The sequence below is a fragment of the Schistocerca cancellata genome, chromosome 2 (genome assembly GCF_023864275.1).
Source record: "Schistocerca cancellata isolate TAMUIC-IGC-003103 chromosome 2, iqSchCanc2.1, whole genome shotgun sequence".
Lineage (NCBI taxonomy): Eukaryota > Metazoa > Arthropoda > Insecta > Orthoptera > Acrididae > Schistocerca > Schistocerca cancellata.
In genome coordinates, this window is record NC_064627.1 from 233,616,447 (window position 1) to 233,631,028 (window position 14,582).

At 40.5% G+C, this 14,582-nt stretch overlaps 1 protein-coding gene across 3 annotated transcripts in view; it reads right to left on the bottom strand.

Moving 5' to 3' along the window:
* Positions 1-14,582, bottom strand: part of LOC126161561 (serine/threonine-protein phosphatase 2B catalytic subunit 2-like) — an 802,502-nt gene that overhangs the window by 54,064 nt on the left and 733,856 nt on the right. For all 3 annotated transcript variants that reach the window (XM_049917500.1, XM_049917499.1, XM_049917498.1), the window contains exon 7: positions 10,732-10,809. In XM_049917500.1, the coding sequence (XP_049773457.1) occupies positions 10,732-10,809 (78 nt within the window). The remainder of the gene's footprint in view (positions 1-10,731; positions 10,810-14,582) is intronic.

Genomic DNA, 14,582 nt, shown 5'->3' on the forward strand with positions numbered 1-14,582 from the left:
GAAAAGACAGTTACATGATACATGTATCTGGACATTAGCATATGGAACTACTGGCAATTGGCAGTGTGGACTACATCTGGCAATTGGCAGTGTGGACTACATCTGCCAACAGGATGGTGCTCCATCCCACTTCCATTGCAATGTTCATGAATTCTTAAACAGGATATTGAGAAACTGATGGATCAGTCAAGGTGTGGTTGATGATCAGCTATTCACGTCATGGCCTCCGTACTCTCCTAATATAAGCCAATGCGATTTTTTTGTGTGGGGTTAAGTGAGAGTTCAGTGTTTGAACCTCCTCTACCAACATATCCCTCCACAACTGTGAGGTGCATCTACAGGGCTTTTGAAGATATTGATAGGGACCTTCTGTGCCAAACGTGGGAAGAACATTATTATTGACTCAATATCTGCAGAATCACTGAAGGGGCACATATGGAGCACTTGTTATTCATATAATTTTTTGAGTTTTCCTATAAGGGTGGAAAGTCCTGTGACAATATGCAAATAATATAGCCACTGGAAATCTGTGAAACCACTTCACCCATTTCTAACTTTGTATTTTGGTACAAACAAAATATAATGAATGTCGTTTAGTACATGTGAAAAAAAAATGGTTATCATCTCTATCAAACTGCAACAGTTATTCATTAGTATTATAAAAATTCTTAATGCATAAACAAACAACCAAAATAATATTGCATTCAGTTTGTGCATAATTTGATGTTGCACTGTTAAATATTATCACCATCTGTTTTATTTAGTTTTGTTCCATTCGAAAGAGGAGGTAGTGATGCGCTAAGAAAGGTTTCTGTTTATTCTGAAATTCTTTGGATTAGGTATAAAAAAATGAGGTTCAAAATACTACCATGAAGTGTTTGCAAACTGTTATACTTAATATTTGGCAGACTTTTGTAATTTTTAGGTGCTTAATTTTATATATTTGCCAATTTTTTACTTATTATCTACACTACTGGCCATTAAAATTGCCAACCAAGAAGAGATGCAGATGATAAACAGGTATTCATTGGACAAATATATTATACTAGAACTGACATGTAATTACATTTTCACGCAATTTGGGTGCATAGATCCTGAGAAATCAGTACCCAGAACAACCACCTCAGGCCGTAATAATGGCCTTGATATGCCTGGGCATTGAGTCAAACAGAGCTTGCATGGTGTGTACAGGTATAGCTGCCCATGCAGCTTCAACACGATACCACAGTTCATCAAGAGTAGTGACTGGCGTATTGTGATGAGCCAGTTGCTAGGCCACCGTTGACCAGATATTTTCAGTTGGTGAGACATCTGGAGAATGTGCTGGCCAGGGCAGTAGTCAAACATTTTCTGTATCCAGAAAGGCCCGTACAGGACCTGCAACATGCGGTCGTGCATTATCCTGCTGAAATGTAGGGTTTCGCAGGGATCGAATGAAGGGTAGAGCCATGGGTCGTAACACATCTGAAATGTAACGTCCACTGTTCAAAGTGCCATCAACGCAAACAAGAGGTGACCAAGACGTGTAACCAATGGCACCCCATACCATCATACCAGGTGATACGCCAGTATGGCGATGACGAATACACGCTTCCAATGTGCGTTCACCACGATGTCGCCAAACATGGATGCGACCATCATGATGCTGTAAACAGAACTTGGATTCAGCCGAAAAAATGACGTTTTGCCATTCGTGCACCCAGGTTCATCATTGAGTACACCATCGCAGGCACTCCTGTCTGTGATGCAGCGTCAAGGGTAACTGCAGCCATGATCTCTGAGCTGATAGTCCATGCTGCTGCAAATGTCGTCGAACTGTTTGTGCAGATGGGTGTTGTCTTGCAAACGTCCCCATCTGTTGACGCAGGGATTGAGATGTGGCTGCACAATCCGTTACAGATATGTGAATAAGATACCTGTCATATCGACTGCCAGTGATACGAGGCCACTGTCATCCAGCACGGCGTTTCGTATTACCCTCCTGAACTCACCGATTCCATATTCTGCTAACAGTTATTGGATCTCGCTCAACGCGACCTTTATCAAAGTCGGAAATGTGATGGTACGCATTTCTCCTCCTTACACGAGGCATCACAATGTTTCACCAGGAAACGCCGGTCATCTGCTGTTTGTGTATGAGAAATCGGTTGGAAACTTTCCTCATGTCAGCACGTTGTAGGTGTCTGCACGTTGTAGGTGTCGCCACCAGTGCCAACCTTGTTTGAATGCTCTAAAAAACTAATCACTTGCGTATCACACCATCTTCTTTCTGTTGGTTAAATTTCGCGTCTGTAGCTTGTCATCTTCATTGTGTAGCAATTTTAATGGCCAGTAGTGTATATTTTATCATAATCGAGAAATTATTATAACAATGAAAGTAATTTGAAACTGATATCTGAGTACCACTGAATACAGATAGTACTAGTAGTTTATTCATCCAGAGACAATATAAACAGCACAGATAACACACAGTACAAGGTGCATGGTAATCTAACCAATATCACGTTCAAAACTGCATCCAAAACTCTGATTAATTATAAAATATGTACCTACATATGTATATACTCCACAAACTACCACATAGTACATGATAGAGGGTATCTATTAACATTAGTCATCATTTCCTGTCCGGTTCTACATTCAAATAGAGCAATGTAAAAACAACTGTCTCTGTGTGAGCCCTTCTCACATCTAATCTTTATGGTTCATATGTGAAATGTGCAATTGCAGAAGTAAAGTGGTTCGGCAGTTGGCCTCAAATGTCAGTTCTCTAAATTTCCACAATAATGCCTTGCAAAAAGAGTCCCATATTTCCTCCACGGATTCCCATCTGAATTCATGAAGCATCTCTGCAATACTTGTGTGCTGATCGACCCTAACAGTAACAAATCTAGCAACACACCTCTGAATTGCTTCAATGTCTTCCTTTAATCTGACCTGCTGATGATCCAAAAAAACACTAAGAGCACTAGAGAATGGGCCACACTAGCATTCTATATACTGTCTCCTTTATGAATATGCTACACTTTTTCACAATTCTCCCAAGAAGACATAGTCGAGCATTCACCTTCCCTACTACCAAACTAACATGCTCATTCCATTTCATATCACTTTGCAATGTTATGCTCACATATTTATCTAATGTGACAGTCAAGCTGCACCCTACTAATGCTGCTTTCAAACAGTACAGGGTTGTTTTTCCTTCTCATCCACATTAACCCCACATTTCCCTACATTTAGAGCAAGCTGCCATTCATCACACCTACTAAGAATTTTGACTAAGTCCTCTTCTATGTATATGAGAATAAAAGCAGCCCTATTACACTTCCCTGGGGTGCATGTGACTATACCCTTGTCTCTGATGAACACTCACTGTCAAGGTCAACATACTGGGATCTACTGCTTAAAAAATCTTCAACCTACTTGCATATCTGGAAATTTATTCTGTATGCTCATAGCTTTGTCACCATTCTGCAATGGGACACCATGTTAAATGTTTTTCAGGAATCTAGGAATATCGAATCTGCCTGTTGCCTCCCATCCATGGTTTGTGGGCTATCATGTGAGAGAACGACAGGCTGCGTTTTCCACAAGCAAAGCTTTCTAAATCCATGCTTATTTGTGGGCAGAAGCTTTTCTATCTCAAGGAAATTTATTACATTCAAACTCTGAATGTACTGAAGTATTCTGTATCAAACCGATCTTATGGATATTGGTCCATTACTGTGCATTACTTCTGTTTGTTTTCAACTCTGAGTTGCTTCTCTATACCATGGATGCCAATTTTTATGTCCTAAATGCAAGAGGCTGGGTGACTGTCAAACAATGGAATGTTTATACAATTTCACTTTATGAATGATTTCTTAAATATTAAATTTGAAACTTCAGCTTTCCTTTTCCTGTCTTGTATTACCACTCTCACATGGCTGATGAGTGACTGAATAGAAGCCTTTGACCCATTTAGTGATTTTATGTGTAACCAGAACTTTCTCATGTTCTCAGCAAGATCTTTTGCTAATGCATGATGGTGGTGGTTGTTGTATTTTTGGCGCACTGATCTCCTTAGAGATCTATAAATTTCTAAGTAACTTTTGTTCCAATGTTTGTGAGCTCTTTTTTGAACCACAAGTGCAGCAGTATCTCTTTCCTCAGCTTTTCCAAATTTGATTATTAAACCATGGAGCATCATTTACATGCTTAATCCACTTACTTAGCACATACATCTTCATCTTCAGAATGGGATTTACAATCAGTTTAAACTTTGCCCATACTCCATCTATGTCCATCATATTGAAGTTAAATGATGTCCATTCATTCGCTAAGTGTGGAGAAAACACCCACTTATCTGCTTTTTCTAACATAAACTCTCTTCTGGCCTTCGTAACAGATTTATTAACTTCAATAATCACTGTCACTATGATGACATCGTGATCACTAATCTCTGAGTCTATAGCGTCTCTGTCAATAAGGACAGGCCTGTTTGTAGCTAAAAGGTCTAAATATTTCCATTGAAAAGTCTTCAGAAGTACTTCACAAGACTGTCTTTCCATGCTCAGAAGATTAAAGCTGCATCCAACTAACACAGCACAATCTTCATATTTCCCGTACTACAGATACTTTGAATGATTCTGCATCTGTTACAGCAGAACTGGATGGCTGGTAAAAACATCAAGTAATTACACTGAACAATGGAAAATCCAGGATGGAATAATGACAGTTTTATGAAAAGGATACACTGCTACTCAACATGAAGTGGAGATGCTGAGATGCAGACAGGCAAAACAGAAAGACTGCTACACGAGGCCTCCTGCTAAAGTAGACAAAACACAAGCACGTCCAAATGCCCACGAGTGCACATGCACAGCCACTGTTTCTAGCTGCTGAGGCCACACACAGCAAGCTACTGCTCATGATGGGAGGAGGAGGCTGGGGTGGGAAAGGGGAGCGAGCAGCAGAGTAAGGACGTGGGCAGAGGGGGGAGGGGGGGGGGGGACAGTAAAGTGCTGTTTGTGGGAGTACAAAGGGGCATAGTGGGGACAAGATAGGGCAGCTATATGTAGACAGTGTGCTAGAAATGGGGTGGGTGAAAGGAAGCAGTAAAGGGGAGAAGTAAAAAGACTGTGGATGTGATGGTGGAACAGAAGGCAGTGTAGCGCTGGATGGGAACAGAGAACAGGACAGGTGGATGAAGGACAATGACTGATGAAGGTTGGGGCCAGGGGGTTGATGGGAACACAGGATATATCGCAAGAAGAGTACCCACCTATGCAATTCAGAAAATCTGGTTCTGATAGGAAGGCTGCAGATGGTGCAGTCTGTGAAGCTGTCACTGAGGTGAAGAATGTTGTGTCTGGCAGCATGCTCAGCAACTGGGTGCCCCAGCTGTTTCTTGGCCAAAATTTGTCAGTGACCATGTGGATTGACGACTTTTTGGTCATCTTGCCCTTGTAGAACTCAACACAGTGGTTGTAGCTTAGCTTGTAGATCACATAACTGCTTTCACAGGTATTCCTACCTTTGCATATGCTTGTGACCGGACTGGAGTAGGTGGTATTAGGATGATATATGGGACAGCTAAAGCACCTAGGTGTATTACAGGCATATGAGCCTTGAAGCAAGAGTTTGGGAGCATCAGTGGAGTACAGATGGATGAGGATATTGTGTAGGTTCAGTGGGCAGTGGAATACCACTGTCAGAGGGGTGGGAAAGATAGTGGGTAGGATGTACCTCATTTCAGGGCACTACGAGAGGTATTCTACGTCCTGGCAGAGAATATGATTCAGTTGCTCCAGTCCTGGGTGGCATTGAGTGAAGAGGGAAATGCTCCTATGTGACCAGATGGTGGAACTCTGGTAGGTGGTGGTTGACTGGAGAGATAAGGCACAGAAAATCTGTTTCAGAACAAGACTGGAAGGGTAATTCTGATCTGTGAAAACTCAGTGAATCCCTTGGTATATTTGGAGGGGGACTGCTTGCACTACAGATGCAGTGGCAAAAGTTGGCTAGGTTGTATGGAAGGGACTTTTTGGTATGGAATGGGTGGCAGCTGTCAAACTGGAGGTATTGCTGGTGGTTGGTAGGTCTGATATGAACAGAAGTACTGATGTAGCCATCTTTGAGGTGGAAGTCAATATCGAGGAAGATGACTTGTTGGGTTGAGGAAGGCAGGTGAAGTGATTAGCGAGAGGGGGTTCAGGTTTTGTCGACATGTTCTCATCCTTGATCCCGATCATGAAGATATCATCAATGAATCTAAACCAGGTGAGGTATCTGGGATTCTGGGTACTTAGGAAGAACCCCTCTACCATAGGGGGGGGGGGAGGGGGCACTGCTGTACCATGATTTGTTTGTGGGTGATGCCTTCAAAGGTGAAGCAATTGTGGGTGAGGATATAGTTGGTCATGGTGGCTTCAAAGGTGAAGCAATTGTGGGTGAGGATATAGTTGGTCATGGTGACACGAAAGGTCTCATGAGGCCTTCACAGACTGGAATTACCCTCCCAGTCATCTACAGAAAAAAAATCTCCTGTGCCTTATCTCTCCAGTCATCCAGAACCTCCCAAAGTGCCACCATCTGCCCAAAAAGGAGCATTTTGCTCCTGACACAGTACCACCCAGGCCTGGAGCAACTGAATCACATTCTCCATCAGGGTTGTGGCTAACTCTTGCCGTGCCCTGAAATGAGGAATATCCCAGCCACTATCGTTCCCACCCCTCCCACGGCAGCATTGCCCATAAAACCTGTAGAATACCCTCATCCATCCTACTCCATCCCTTCTCCCAATCCCTTACCTTATGGCTCGCATCCCTGTTACAGACATAGATGCAAGACCTGACCTGACATCCTCCCACAATCACAGACTCCAGTCCAGTAACAAGAATCACTTATCCCATCAAATGCAGGGCTACCTGTAAAATCAGTTATGTGATCTACAAGGAAAGCTGCCAACCACTGTGCTATGTTCTGTGCACACATGACAACCAACACACTGTCTGTCTGCATGAATGGCCACTGACAAACTTTGGCCACGAGAGAGCTGGACCTCTCAGCTGCTGACCACACTGCCCAACACCATGATCTTCACTTCGATGACTGCTTCACAACCTGCACCATCTGGATCATTCCTACCAACTCCAGCTTTTCTTAATTCCCACACACCTGGCCTCAACCTTTCTTAGGCTCTCTGCTTCACCCACCTACCCCTTCCCTCCTTCCACTCCACACTCCAGCACCACACAGACTTGCAGTCTTCCTTTTCTGCTACCCCCCCCCCCCCCCCCAGGTATTACCACCTTCTGACCTCCTAACTATACCTAGCTGCCCTACCCTGTCCCCACCAAATGTGCTCTCCCACAAACAGCACTTCACTTTACCGTTCTCCACCCCTACCCTGCTATCCCTTTCCCCTCACCGACCCAGCCTCTTTCTTACCCCACCACCCAGACCGCTTCTCGCGTCATAAGCATCTGCTCACAGCCTGGCCTCGGTGGCCGGAGACAGTGGTTATGTGCTTGTGAATGTGAATTGTCTGTGTGTGAGTGTGGGGGGGGGGGGGGGGCACGTGCATTTTGTCCACTTTATAAGAAGGCCTTTTGGCTGAAAACAGTCTCTTTTTGTGCCTGTCTGCAACTTATCATCTCCACATACCAATCTATCATTTTCATAATATTGTCAACAATTAAACTGATTTCACCCAGAACTATTATATGCTTCCAGATAATTTCACTGTCACACTTTGTTTCAACCTCAAAAAGACAATAATTTTGTAAACTGCACTAAACACCACTCCTCCTATGCTGCCTAATCTGTCTTTCTGGCATGTGTAACTTCCTGACTATTTTGGAGCTTTATTTTATGTCAAATACATAGTTGACACTTACACAGAAATGAAAGCCAAGCCGTAAGAGGGAAGAACTGCGTTGGTTTCAAAACTGTCAATGTACTTTTTTTCTATCACTTTTTTTTTTCCATAGAGGCATGCCAAGGGTGGAATACTGAGCTATTGAAATAAGTGTTCAGCAGTTGTTCAAATAATTACCAGCAGTTCTAGGCTAATAGCTTGTTGTTGTACAGTGAAAATGGTTCTTAGGTTTGACTTATTATGAACCTGGATGTGAGGTTTTAAGTAATTCTAGAATGGATGTATGCAAAGTAGACAATTGTAATACTCTGTTTACTGCATGCAGTACTAATCACACAAATGCAAAGCAAGTGGAGCTTAACTTGCTAGTGAGACAGAAGACGAGGGCTTTTCAGTTTGAATTTTCATCAATTTCCAGGTCTGAGAATTTGGTGACAGTTACCCTTTCAATTTGTTTATTCTGATCTACAAATTTCATTTACATGTATTCATGAAAACATCTTTGAACTTATTAAACAGTTACTATATGCTGGCCACAGCTGCTTCACATGTCTACAACATGATTTTGTAAATGTCTGTATGGCTACACCTCTTCATAGCTCTACAGGTGGCTACAGTTTCACCTACAGCCATTTCTGCTACACAGTTAAAAGGCTGCCGGAAGTTCTGCCAGGTGTCAGGGATTTCTTTAAGTTCACTTGACTGTACGAGTGCCCTAGTAGCAAACTATAAATGTATTAGAACTTCATGCGTGAAGCAGCATTTTTTCATGCATGTCTGTGTTTAATACATCATATCTCTTGATCTATATGTTATACAATAATATATTTTGTAGGTACACCCAGAGGCATATGTGGATGTTATCAGAAAAATATGTTGCAAATAGAGTTAGTAGCAGAGAAGTAATAAATCTAAACACCTTGCATGATGTGGCAGTTTTTCATGCAACTAATTGTTTATGATGTCATATTTCCGAAACTATGATAGGTAAGTGGTTCTTACCCACACAGCAATTGTTGCCTGACAGTATGGGATATGTGTACAAAGTTTGGGTGATATCGGTCCAGTGGTTTAGGAGAAGTGGAACATACACAAATACATATATCCATTTTTTAAATATATATGGATTCTGAGGTCTAGGTCATGATGAGACTTCGTTGTTCTGTAAGTTTTTGATATATTAAAGGCTAACTTGTTCATTTCAATCAAAATTTGTTTATATTCCAAAACTCTGAATGTAGATGTTGGCAATACCTGGTCTGTATCAGTTACACATGATTTGCATCATTGTCAAACCAAGTTACTATGAGTACAACTGGTCGGAATCTCGGTATCCTATTACATAAATAAGATATATGAGGGAGGTCCTTGGAACTGCCTTATGGTAATCCTATTGGTACAGTCTGAATGTCAGATTTATAAATAGTGCTTTGGTTTTTACTGTTTGCTAAATAGTTTCTAACATCTGTCTCCTATTTTGGAGAGTTGAATCAAATCATTTCTTTGATATTCCTTGTGTACCAACAGCATGTAATTTACCTAATGAGATGTCATATTGAACAATACTGAATGCCTCTGAGAAATCTAAGTTTAATCCTTTTGTGATGTTGCTTCTTTGTAGTTTCATTACAATACTTTCTATGAGCTTGGTAATAGCTGATGCCTCTGCAAAAACAATGTTGATTTACAGACAAGAGATTGAACTCTTCAAATAAAATGTTACTCTTAAGTTTTATCAATGTCTATAGTACTTTTGAAAATACTGAAAACACAGCTATTGGTCTACAGTTCCCCACTTTACTTTTTGTTTTTACTTGGTTTTACTTTTGAAATTTTCAATCCTTGAGGAAACACTCCTTCTGATAATGGCTGCAAATCAACAACTATGTGAATATGAGGAGGTTGGAAAAAATGGGCCAACCAGTTGCAAAACAAATGTTTATTAGCCCTTGACCTTGGTTTTGATATCTCTTCGGGAGTAGTGGGCCTCGTTACTTCACATGATAGTACATCAGATTAGCTGAAGCCAAGCAGGTCTCGTCATATACAAAAGTGGCAAAACAACAATTATCCCAAGCCATGGCTATAGATAACAGTCGAATTACATTTAGCGTACTTCAGAATGAATGCCCACTGGTAGAAGCTCGTGCTAAAATGAAATTATAACAGGAGTCACACGATAAAATATTTGTGTAAGTTAAGTATACATCACATCACATGATGCTTTTTTCTCTACCACGTATAACAATGTGAAATGAAAGTACACTCAAATTTGATGCAACATATTTTGTTGGAATACTTACTTTTTAATAATTTTAGAACGGTTACAAATAACTGCAGCAGCTAGGTAGGTGACAAGTATCCTCTCTGCGTAACTACTAAATGGCACTCAATACGCTCCGTTTGCCCAGTCACAAAATGGTTGAAACTAACATTTCTGAAACTTTTGAGCTCATGCAGCATGAAAATGGTGACTGGTACAGTCTTCAAATCTGGAAAAGTGTTGAGCTCAAAAGTTGTGGATGTTATGCTAATATCCCCTTTGGATTACTAATAGTTTCAATTTTGAACCATCTTAAATTTGGATGAAACTGTCAGAGCTCACACAGCATTTTGCAGCCCCAAACTAAAAAAGCATCACTTAACACTGAATTTTTTATCTCTAGTTAAAATCTTGCACAAATTAAATTTTATCTACAAGGGAAACTGTGCAAAATTTTATTCAGATTGGAGATGAAGAGATGGGGACCATTGTTGTGCTTAGTGTGGAATGACCTAATTGCTAATTTTGTCAGGTAAATTATCATTTTTATCTTCAGTATGTAATCGCACTAAATTTCTACAATGAAAACAAAAAAGAAGTTACCAACCCGGCATCCTGAGCTTCGTGTGCTCTTATAATAGACAGTAGATTATTGTTCTGGAGGAAATCACAGCAGGCAGCATAGCTGAAAAAATAGACAATAATCAATAAGAAGCCTTATACTTAAAGTTTAATTTCTATCATTTCAAAAGAATTATCTGTAACTGAACCAATACTGCATGTTCAGTAAAATAAAAAGTTGTAGTTGTAGAGAGACTTTTCAAACTTTTGCATAACAAATTCATTTATTTTCGATTAGGCTTACTGGTAATGCAGTCTCTCTCTCTCTCTCTCTCTCACACACACACACACACACACACACACACACACACACACACACACACACACAAAGTGGGGGGGAGAGGGGGGCGACGAGAGAGGCAGGAAGCGAGGGGGACAGGGGGGAGTGTAAAGTCAAAGGTACCTTTAAACACCCTTTTTTTTTACTTTTATGGTGTTTATGGTATTTATAAATACTGGTATTGCTCTGAAGCAACAGCAATTTGTTTAGCATCAAATATTTTTTATAATTTTAGTCTTATAGGATGGAAACTGTTAAATGTTAGCAGAAACAAACCAAGGTATCTAATAAACTCTATTTCTTAGATTCTGTGAATGAAGACCAGAAAATTGTGAAGCACAGAACATCAGTTTTATTTTTAAATCTTTCCTTCCTTTAAAGTTAATTACTTGAAGTTTTTGTGGTGTTAACATGGTTGTCCCATTTCCTGAAGAAATGCAGCCACATACTGCTTCTTGTTCCACATTATGTGTAAGACCATATCATGAAAGCATCAGGAATGTTTGTCTTTTACACTCCTGAGGAGCTGCCAATTATCCCAAACAAATCACTTCCACTGTGTGGAGGTGTTTGGAGCTGCTACAGTCCATAAGCTCCAACAAATATCACAATTCACTTAAAACATTGGTTGGTTGGTTGTTTCGGGGAAGGAGACCAGACAGCGAGGTCATTGGTCTCATCGGATTAGGGAAGGACGGGGAAGGAAGTCGGCCGTGCCCTTTGAAAGGAACCATCCCGGCATTTGCCTGGAGCGATTTAGGGAAATCACAGAAAACCTAAATCAGGATGGCCGGATGCGGGATTGAACCGTCATCCTCCCGAATGCGAGTCCAGTGTCTAACCCCTAAAACATTTGTCTTAACTTCTGCCAAGTTCATAACTTTTTTTTTTTTGCTTCTGGCCCTCTTGCATGCAATTTAGATGGTTTTTGTAATTTAAATTTACTTGTAATTGGAAATAAAGGTAGGTACAAAATCAATCAAGACAAACAATATCATACAACATCAGTGAAGTAACTCAGAAATGCTAAGCTCCAATGTAATGCATACACTGTGACACAATGAAAATTTAAGCCAGCCTGAGAATTGAACCCAAATTTTCATCAGGAATATGCTAGCCCTGTCTCAGTAACTGTGTAAATCACCATCTTGTTGAGGTTACAAATGCAGCCGAAGATGATGATGAAGGAGAAGAAAAAGAAGAGGAATGGTGTTATTAAGAGAATATTAACTGCAAAGTGTGCAGAAAAATGATTGTTTTAATATTGTTCGTTGTGAGGATATCTTTAAAATGGCACTTTTTTATTGTTGTTGTACTAGCAGAAATATGCAAGATCAAACCCAGGATCTTGAGGGGAAAGGAAGAGGAGGGGGAAGCAACTCTTTGTAGTTTATTTATTCGTATGGTTAGGGGCCCCCCGTCGGGCAGATCATTCGACGGGTGCCGGTCTTTCAATTTGATGCCATTTTGGCGACCGGTAGTCGATGAAGATGATAGCATGATGATGAGAACAGCACAACACCTAGTCCCTGGGTGAAGAAAATTCCCCAGCCCAGAGGATTAACAATATGTCACGCTGACTATTCTTCCATATATCTGCCTAGAATGACTGCTTCAATAGATGCCTGGAAGCTTTTGTGTCTAACATATTCTTATTCAAGATTCACTAAAATACTTCAAAATTCATTTTAAGAAACTGTTCAGAATTTCAACATTTATGCCTTTTCTGTATTTTCTAACTGTATGTCTGCATGCATGTATTTCTTCTTAAACTTTCATAAGGATGACGCTCCAGAATTGAGAGTTTTAATGAGGACAATATTATGGAAATGGAAGAGGATGTAGATGAAGATGAAATGGGAGATATGATACTGTGTGAAGAGTTTGACAGAGCACTGAAAAACCTGAGTCGAAACAAGGCCCTGGGAGTAGACAACATTCCATTAGAACTACTGACAGCCTTGGGAGAGCCAGTCCTGACAAAACTCTACCATCTGGTGAGCAAGATGTATGAGACAGGCGAAATACCCTCAGACTTCAAGAAGAATATAATAATTCCAATCCCAAAGAAATCAGGTGTTGACAGATGTGAAACTTACCGAACTATCAGTTTAATAAGTCACAGCTGCAAAATACTAACGCGAATTCTTTACAAACGAATGGAAAAACTGATAGAAGCCGACCTCGGGGGAGATCAGTTTGGATTCCATAGAAATATTTGAACACGTGAGGCAATACTGACCTTACGACTTATCTTAGAAGACAGATTAAGGAAGGGCAAACCTACGTTTCTAGCATTTGTAGATTTAGAGAAAGCTTTTGACAATGTTGATTGGAATACTCTTTTTCAAATTCTGACGGTGGCAGGGGTAAAATACAGGGAGCGAAAAGCTATTTACAATTTGTACAGAAAGCAGATGGCAGTTATAAGAGTCGAGGGACATGAAAGGGAAGCAGTGGTTGGGAAGGGAGTGAGACAGGGTTGTAGCCTATCCCCGATGTTATTCAATCTGTATAGTGAGCAAGCAATAAAGGAAACCAAAGAAAAGTTTGGAGTAGGTATTAAAATCAATGGAGAAGAAATAAAAGCTTTGAGGTTCGCCGATGACATTGTAATTCTGTCAGAGACAGCAAAGGATTTGGAAGAGCAGTTGAATGGAATGGACAGTGTCTTGAAAGGAGGGTATAAGATGAACAACAACAAAAGCAAAACGAGGATAATGGAATGTAGTCGAATTAAGTCGAATGATGCTGAGGGAATTAGATTAGGAAATGAGACACTTAAAGTATTAAAGGAGTTTTGCTATGTGGGGAGCAAAATAACTGATGATGGTCGGAGTAGAGAAGATATAAAATGTAGACTGGCAATGGCAAGGAAAGCGTTTCTGAAGAAAAAAAATTTGTTAACATTGAGTATAAATTTAAGTGTCAGGAAGTCGTTTCTGAAAGTATTTGTATGGAGTGTAGCCATGTATGGAAGTGAAACATGGACGATAAATAGTTTAGACAAGAAGAGAATAGAAGCTTTTGAAATTTGGTGCTACAGAATAATGCTGAAGATTAGATGGTTAGATCACATATCTAATGAGGAGGTATTGAATCTAATTGGGGAGAAGAGGAGCTTGTGACACAACTGGACTAGAAGAAGGGATCGGTTGGAAGAACATGTTCTGAGACATCGAGGGATCACCAATTTAGTATTGGAGGGCAGCGTGGAGGGTAAAAATCGTAGAGGGAGACCAAGAGATGAATACACTAAGCAAATTCAGAAGGATATAGGCTGCAGTAGGTACTGCGAGATGAAGAAGCTCACACAGGATAGAGTAGCATGGAGAGCTGCATCAAACCAGTCTCAGGACTGAAGTCCACAACAACATCTGTATTGTCCATTAATATGATGCGTCATCTGGTCGGAGTTACTCTGGTTTCCACCAGTAATATGTTTGGAATTTGGTAAGTGGATGCAATGTACGCATGGAGCATAGCTGGGTTGTTAACTGGACATGACATTTTACATTTCTGCTTATTCTAACAATACTGATCTTTTTTTTTTTTTT